Raw genomic sequence first — 8,198 nt, forward strand, 5'->3', positions numbered from 1 at the left:
AGCCCTGGGACCGAAACATCAAAATATAGTGTCATCAATATGATCAATAATGTTTTATTACTTTTAAACACACACATCTGGATACTAGTATCTGAAGTGTGCATACTTGGCCATTGCTGATGCTGAATTAGTTTTTATTTTAATCAACTGTTCTTTAATGTAGAGGTCTTACTACATGGTACATAGTCTAGTATTAGGGTACTATTATAGCAAATGCTCTAAAGCTAGATATACAATATACATGTATAGACAAACTACAGATGAATACCAGGCTAGGTAAAACAGCCCTTATATCTAATTTAGTTATACAAAATGTACATACTTGTAAGTTGTAATACACAAGTTTCACAGGAACACATTACACTACTCCTACTGGTCATGACAGAGACGACAGATGCTACGTACAGCATACAGGTTTGCCGTACCAGGAAAATTCCCCGAACTCTTTTTTGACAGGCTCTTTTTTGACAAGCACAATGAACAGTAGCCTGGATACCATACCCCAGCTCGATCTCAAAAATATCTATCGTGTGATAGATACTTTGAGATCGGGCTGGGGTATGGTTAACAGGCTAAATGAATTTCGAACAGTAGACCACGGCTTGATGTCCTGCCTTACTGAGGACTGATATTCTTCACAGTTAGAATACTAACATGCAAATCAGGTTAGCTAGCAACAATTATTAGCTGGGATTGGAACACACAACCTGTACTGCAAATGTCTAAAGAATATCCCACCTTCTATCTCGAGGTCTGTGTCGTAGCCATCGCTACCCTCCCCGTCCCCCTCCCCCATCGTCGTTTTGGACTGCGTGTCTTCGTTGTCGCTCTGGTCGCTGACATCACCGGACATGTTGGAGATCTTACTGCCGGGCCGTCCTTTTGCGGACGATCGTGCACTGCCATTCCGACTGACGCTCTGGAAGTGAAAGTTTAAATTGTTATGGAACACTGTTTTCGTGTTATTTCATCTTTTCCAATTATGTGCAAGTTTCAACTAGAGAAGAAACTAGTCAACTAGAAAATAAATCTGTTCAACAATTGCTCAATTTTTTCCAGAACGTTCTAGCGTGGTGCTTTGGTACACCCAATCCCTCGATCTCGGAAGTTAAGCAACGCGCGGTCCGGACAGTTCTTGGGTGGGAGACCAACCAAGGACGTCCGAATTGCTGTAGCCTCACGAAGCTTTCCACGAAATCGTCTTCCGGGAGGGACGTAAAACGGGGGTCCCGTGCTCGAGGAGGTGCCTCGACCACAATAAACAGCCTCATTACTTATTTGGGTACCTACTGGCTGCAAAATACACCTGGTGATTATATTCATTGTCTCATATCATGATACCTGATGATGTCTAGGCGAAGTAGGCAGCACCGCCTTCATACTGATACTGTAAGATGTATACTAGTAAGTTGCCCTTTGAAGGCGTTCAGATATGCAATTAAGCTGATGTTGTGAGGGATGATTTTAACCTTTTTGCATATTCCTAATCGTAAATGCCACTGACAACTACATGTAAATCAGTGCTGGCATCTGAGTGAGTGAGCAGGGTTTAACATTGCTTCATTTGTGGATGCAAAAATCTTTCCTGGTTATGGTTCCGTCTGTGCCCAGTCCGGACAATTTCCTGTCGAATTACTGATTAATTGCTTCAAGACGTTGTTTTCCAAAATCAAATTGATTCGTAGTATTTCAGTTGGCATTTCTCCATAAAAAAGACACATGCTGTACATTTACGTATGTTATTGGTAAGGCATATTTTTAGTCAAGTTCTGAGTTGTATCAAAAAAAGTGCAATCTCCAAGCAGTTATGTGGGTTATTGACAGGCAGTGGAACCAAACATCACATCTGCTTGGAAATTTGGGGAGGGGGGCATTTTGAAAACTTCGTTACGCTTTTTTTTTAGCACAATTGCATAGTATCTATCAGACTCCAGATGAAGACAGAGTACACTAACAACCTGTTGCACATTACTGGCTAGTTCATTGCCAAGAAATCTCGATCGAAAAGTGCAGAAGACACCGTTTTACCTTGCGGGAAGGTGCCGGACTGGTGCGACTATGTGGTCGGGAGGCAGGCCCACTCCCCGCCGACGGAGGTTTACTGACTTTCCCCTGGCTTCCCGTGCCGGGACGCGACTTCTGCTTCTCTTCCAGGTTCTTCAAGTTCTCCTTTTCGACGTCAGCCATGATTTTTTGGTCTAAGATCTTCGCTAGGGTTCAGAATTCGGCATGTTTTTTTGACGTTTCAATCTCGACTCTCTTCAAGAAGCAAACAGCTCAAAACTTTCAGCGTGAGGTTGTCATGGCGCCTCATTTGCATATCAAAAGGCATGAGTAGTAGGGAAAGTGCTCATGCAATCTATTACTCGAGGAGTACATGTCACTCACTCATACAGTACATGTAGACAACAATAAAAGCAAGGCTTTAGGTTTGAAAAAGAAAACGAGGTCTGTCTCCTTTTATTCGTATTCAAAATTATCGCACAAACAATTCAACCTATTTACTAGTAGACTGAAATACTGCGTGAGAGCAAGGATAACATCGCATCAATACAAACTTGGTGCAAAATGATATTTTTCCCGAATCTTATGTATTAACACAGTCGATCAAGACTTTGTTTCTTGGAAAATAACGCATAAATCTATTGAAAGGTAATTTATTACAGTATTAGCCTAATCGTTTGTCTGTAACGTCATATTTCAATGAATATTTTGCCTCAAGAGAAAATAGAAGTAACGTTACTTTCCAAAGACTGAAGTCAACATTACCTTTTCATTCATTTCCATTATAAGTTAGTAAGACTAAAGCGTTTGTTCTTGGTAACACCGAAGCAAAATTGATACGCAACTTAGACTGAGACAGCGAAAATGAGACGATGGCACTAAAACCATGACGTCACTGCTTTCAACCTGCGTTACCTGACGCAATGACGTCATCAGAGGGTTTACTCCTTATGTTAATGAGGTTTTAACATCGTTTTTTACAACAACTCATTCATTTCGAAAACATATTTGCAACGACGACATTACATATTCACTACTCCGAAATTTTGGGAGAATTTCAAGTGCCTTTAATACATCTTACATTGTAAACTAATTTTGGCTTGTGATAAAAATGTCTCAAGTTGAACTAAAATCAGTGAAATCATGGATAGAGGAACCACAACATAAAAAGACTGTTGTCTTGATGGGGGCACAGGTGAGCCGTTGCACGGCATACTTACCTGGCAGAGAAGACACGCTGATCAAAAAGGGCGTTCTTCCAGGATGAGGCCCGATCATTGCACCCCCGGTCTGGGTTGACCCCTGCGATTACCCCAAACGCGGGTAACTCGGCTGTGTAATTTCTGATAGTGGGGGTCTGCGTTCGCGCTTACCCCCGCACAAAAAAAACAAAGAAGTAAACATCCACCTCAGCTATGCCTTCAAATTTTCGATATTGGGATAACGTTAGTATGGTTTTACTGTTAAAAGGTGCTTACGAATTCATACCTTTTCTGTAACACTAATAGTTTTTGGATGTAACAGTCATCGGAGATCGAAGAATACCTACAAAACCGTACTTTGGTTATAAACTTCACATTTTAACCAACGATAAACGATAACGATTGTCAAGAAATCACACCAATTTCACCTGCTTGTCCATCTTCAAAATACCGCTAGATGGCGCTTTTGACACGTCAGAAAGCCAGCTTGCCTTTGACTTCCGTGTTCAAGATGGCGACCGAGGTGACGAAAAAGTGGACTATGCACCTAACTCAGTAACTTTTGCTCACTTTCTCCCCGTTAACAAGGTATGGAATAGTATCCAAACGATTATCTAAAGATGAGTGACTCAGAGGAAGAGCACAAATGTGTCTCGGAAGACGAAACTGACGAGGAAGACGAAGAAGAAGACGTTTACGTGGTCGATGCCGAAGAAGAGGTTGCAGAGATCGCTGGCGAAACTGCCCTGAGTTGTCCCGTGTTACATCATGATGTCCAGGTACAACATGATGATGACACTGTGGACAGTGCTCTAGGTGCCAGCTCAACAACCAAAGAGTCAAAACAAGGTAACAGGACGTTTTTATATCAACTGTAGTACAGTAGGATCTAGGATCTTCTTCTTGCACGATATATAACACATTGGAAATTTGCAAGCAGATGTTAGTGGTAAGCCAACATTTTCTAGTTGGTCAGTTTTCCTGACATGCAACCCTTACAAGATTTACTCACACATATGACCTACTAGTATCCTCCTGTTTCAATGAGAAATTGTATACTATTTATGACGCAGTAAAACATATGCAATAGATCTATTATGGATGAAAATCATCTTTTCTTTCTCAGTTTCTGTGTCTGCATTCTGCAGTCTTTCAATAGCTTTCTCATTTTACATTCATGGGTATAGTGTAAACAGTCATCCTAAGGCACGATCTAGACACGGTTTTTCCCGATATCGGCGAGCCGAAAACCTCTCTCCGACAGCTTTTTTTCAGCGTCTAGATGGAACTGCAATATCCCGAAAGGTCCGGAGCATTCGCCCAATAGCTTAGCAGGGGTCCCAGATAGCTTGGCAGGGGTCCCCGAAAGCTTCCGCGCGCGTGTAGATGTGTCCCGACTTCGGGAGGGCTCATTAGCATATAATTCGGGCTCATTAGAATATATAGCTGTTTATGACTGTAAGCGCCACGGGTGTCCCGTGGCCAACGTTCCAGATCCCTCCGACATCTCCACAGATATCGGCAAAAACTGTGTATAGATTGGGCCTAAGTCTCTTTCACAAATTGCCAACAAAAGCTGGCCTAAGTTACAAAGCTAAAGCTTTTTTTCTGAATCTATTTCAGAATCTTATAAGACCACAACAGCCACAGAGATGGACATCCCCGCGGCCACGTGCTGGGTGTGTTTCGCTACGGTGGAGGATGAACCGACCGCCAAGTGGCTGAGGCCGTGTCACTGCCGCGGGACAAGCAAGTGGGTCCACGAGGCGTGTCTCCAGCGCTGGATCGACGAGAAACAGAAGGGGAACAGCACGACGAAAGTCAGGTGTCCGCAGTGCGAGGCTGAGTACATCATAGGTGAGGTCTGACTGGTCCTGACTGTCAATCACAATTAGCGCTTCAACCAATCAGAGAATTGGCAATTAGTGGTTCAGTCAATGAGAGAGTGGCTGCTTGTCCATCAAATGTTTGCATTTTGTATGATTTCATTTTCCATTTCTACATTTTGACATGTCTTGTTACTTGAAGTTGTTAGTCAGTATTGTCAGTGTAAGAGAGTGAGTTTAAGCTAATTGGTACCCAGACAATATCTCAACATGTTTGCAAGCAAATTGAAATATGATTAGCAATATCTTTAACTCATCAATTACTAGTAGACCAAGGCATCCCTTTAAAGTTTAAGTGAAATACAATTTCACAGAAAACAAATCTACCATAAAGGTTGAATGTCATTTTCCAACCAGCCCTTCCTATATTGAGTATGTATATTGAGTTAAAGTTTATTTATTTATTGGTTTGGCTGTTCAGAACACAGCCAGGGCTGCCCAACTAGCCTATGGCTATTACAAAGGGCTAGCCGTTAAAACCATGTTTAATATCCTTTTTATTTCCAGTATTTCCCAGCTGCAGCCCATTGGTCAAGATCCTGGAGGGCGTGGACAGCTGGCTGTTATCTATCAGTCCGTACTGCGCCGGTATCGGCTTCTGTATCTCCGTGTACTGGTGCTCCTGGACGTTCGGATTCCTGACCGTGGTACAGGTCATGGGACTACAGGAGGGAACGCAGACCATCGACAAGGCGGACCCTCTGGTGGCCATGATCATGCTCCCCACCATCCCGTACATGCTCATCCTCGCGCGTATGATCCCATGGGACCAGTACCTCCTCCGGGTGTGGCGTCGCCATGGCAACAAGCTGCCGTTCATTAAGCACGCCCCCGCGGCGTACGCCCGGGAGCCTGCGGAGGGCGGCGACGGGGCGGACACGGTGAAGTCGGGACTAAGGCTGTTTCTGGGAGCGATGGCCCTCCCCACCATGGCGACCATCTGCGGGAAACTTTTCTTCCGCAGCGTGAGGCCGAACTGGCAGAGGGCGATACTCGGGGGAATCTTCTACATCGCGGTGAAAGGCGTGGTGAAGATCTACTACAAGCAGGGGCAGTACGAGAGGCAGGCCAATAGGGTGATACTGGACTTCCACCCGCGGGAAGAGGAGGGGGAGGTTCCACTAGTACAGGGGGTGGAGGATGAAGTCTGATATGGTGTAATGAAATGGAACACCCCCAAACCTCAGTTTAAAATTTCACCTGTGTACTGTAGGTAGATATCCTTCTGAAGCAACAAGTTGACAATTTTTTAAGAATTTCCAACACAAATTTGCGACTGTCCAACTCTAGTCTCTGTCGTGGAATAAGTAATCCACTGCTTCTGTGATGTCAAGTTATGCGGAAGGAACAGTGACTCAGTGAGCAGTGGATCATAAAATGACATCACGAAAAGGGGTGGATTGGTCATTCCTTGACAAAGACTCAAGTTAGACAGTCAAAAATTTGGATAAGTCCAATTTTTTGTGTTGGAAGGTACATTATATATTGCTAGTTTACCTTTATCCCGGGGTAACCTATATCCGTTGTATTAAAAAACGGGATATTTTAGGGATATCAAGTCGACGGATGTTTGTTTTAAATTGCAATATTTGAAAAGTATTGCTGTATGAAACCACCATGTGTTGACTTGATATCCCTAAATATCCCGATTTTAGATACAACGGGTATAGGTTATGCCACAAATAAAGGTGAACTAGCGTTATACAGTTAAACTTTGCTTCAGAAGTCACATGATATCGACTGAGATTCAAGAAACTCTTATATCCAGATCAGCATTTTTTCTGAGGATGATGCTTCAGACGTAATAGTTTGCAAACTTTGAAGTCCTGTGTCAGAAGCATATTGAATTTGTAAAGTATTACATCTTATTATGTTTACCTAGTTCACATTCTTTGCTCAGAGCTCTAGTCATGATTAACACGATTGATTGATTAGCAGATGTCTTTGAATACCAAAATAATTAAGTCAGCATTACTCATTTAATAATACTGTGAACTCCAAATTTTAGATTCTAACCCATAAAAATAAAAGCTGGGCAAGATATATGAATAGCAGTGTCACCTTTGTATACTTGAAGCAAAGAAGAATCGTCAAGATTTAGTTTAGGGCCACTTTTTTTTCTTTGTTGCCTTTCCATTGAGAAGAAAAAAAATCTTGAAGTTCATGCATATGGGACACGGTCTGTCTATCTGCGTTGTCAGGGCTGTTTATTAATATTATGCAATTTTTAGACATGAAGTGAGGGTGCAAATATTGAAACTTAAATTGTAAACTGTATATTAAATATTGCTGTCTTTAAAAGGAATAAACGTTGGCTCCTGGCTGCTTCTTTGATTTTGAAATCTTGGGGTTACAAGTTTTGACAAGACAACATCAATCTAATTATCTTTCTAGTTACTAGGCTAAGCTTAAAGGTATGCTACGTAATTTATCTGAGTGACCACCAGAATTAGACCCTCCTGGCTGTAAATAACAACATGTTTGTATGATGCACTGATGTTGCAACTTCTCTCACTGAAACTTGGCTAAAAGGTAGACTTAGCTTACTATGTAAAGAAATGGCAGGAAAATCTACTTTTTGTATTGTCGAAATAGTACGTAGTATAGCTTTAAAGCTAGGTAAATCATTACTAAGTTTAACTGTAACGTCCTTGGTTTAACCTAAAACAAATTATCTTTTTTATCCAGTATACTCTTAACATATTACCTTCTTTGTTGAGAAAATATGAAATGTGCCATAGAAGAAAGAAAGAAAGACAAGACCAGTGTGTGAAGAGGTTCCACATGTATTATTGATTGCTGAATGGTGAACAAATGGGGATGTAAATCCTCAATAATCTAGGTCGATGACGTGATGGAAAGTCAAAACAATACCGGGATCAACTCTTCAAAATATTATTGCTAAGCAGACAGCAGACAGCTCCAAAGTATACACCAATGATTAGTAAAGTATAGCAATAACGATAATTACGAAAGGTGGTAATTTTCTACAAAATAAGTAGAGGAATTTTTGTTAATTTGAATTAGTAATTAACCATGACCATCAGAAGGATTTTCTCATAAGACAATCCGCTAGACACCAGTTTAAGATATTCTTAATTATGTC

At 41.7% G+C, this 8,198-nt stretch overlaps 3 protein-coding genes and 1 non-coding gene across 11 annotated transcripts in view; 2 read left to right on the forward strand and 2 right to left on the reverse strand.

Moving 5' to 3' along the window:
• The window catches only part of LOC118426523 (leucine-rich repeat-containing protein 74B-like), a 61,120-nt gene extending 58,805 nt beyond the window's left edge, over window positions 1–2,315 (reverse strand). For 5 of the 7 annotated variants that reach the window (XM_035835985.1, XM_035835989.1, XM_035835990.1 and 2 more), the window contains exons 1-2: window positions 2,029–2,314; window positions 739–919 (exon numbers count right to left, since the gene is read on the reverse strand). In XM_035835985.1, coding sequence (XP_035691878.1) covers window positions 739–919; window positions 2,029–2,187 — 340 coding nt within the window. In that variant the 5' untranslated portion in view covers window positions 2,188–2,314. Of the gene's footprint in view, window positions 1–738; window positions 920–2,028 lie in introns of all 7 variants that reach the window. The other 2 variants (XM_035835984.1, XM_035835983.1) reach the window with 1 other exon arrangement.
• The window catches only part of LOC118426514 (coiled-coil domain-containing protein 157-like), a 1,184,186-nt gene that overhangs the window by 399,732 nt on the left and 776,256 nt on the right, over window positions 1–8,198 (reverse strand). The gene's annotated exons all lie outside the window — the stretch shown is intronic.
• Window positions 3,217–3,382, forward strand: LOC118426762. The gene has a single exon (XR_004832458.1). It is a non-coding gene; the product is annotated as a U1 spliceosomal RNA (small nuclear RNA).
• Window positions 3,677–7,434, forward strand: LOC118426540 (E3 ubiquitin-protein ligase MARCHF5-like). The gene is made up of 3 exons (XM_035836026.1): window positions 3,677–4,055; window positions 4,830–5,063; window positions 5,600–7,434. Exons 1-3 carry the CDS (start codon window positions 3,827–3,829, stop codon window positions 6,241–6,243), a joined length of 1,107 nt encoding a protein of 368 aa, XP_035691919.1. The 5' UTR covers window positions 3,677–3,826; the 3' UTR covers window positions 6,244–7,434.

Source organism: Branchiostoma floridae, chromosome 11 (genome assembly GCF_000003815.2).
Source record: "Branchiostoma floridae strain S238N-H82 chromosome 11, Bfl_VNyyK, whole genome shotgun sequence".
NCBI classification, from domain to species: domain Eukaryota; kingdom Metazoa; phylum Chordata; class Leptocardii; order Amphioxiformes; family Branchiostomatidae; genus Branchiostoma; species Branchiostoma floridae.

Bases quoted from the DNA above. Each gene is read 5' to 3' on its own strand.
- LOC118426540 (XM_035836026.1), top strand. From the start codon at position 3,827: ATGAGTGACTCAGAGGAAGAGCACAAATGTGTCTCGGAAGACGAAACT. The intron at 4,056-4,829 runs GTAACAGGACGT...AATCTATTTCAG, and splicing joins AACCAAAGAGTCAAAACAAG to AATCTTATAAGACCACAACA. The intron at 5,064-5,599 runs GTGAGGTCTGAC...TTTTATTTCCAG, and splicing joins CGAGGCTGAGTACATCATAG to TATTTCCCAGCTGCAGCCCA.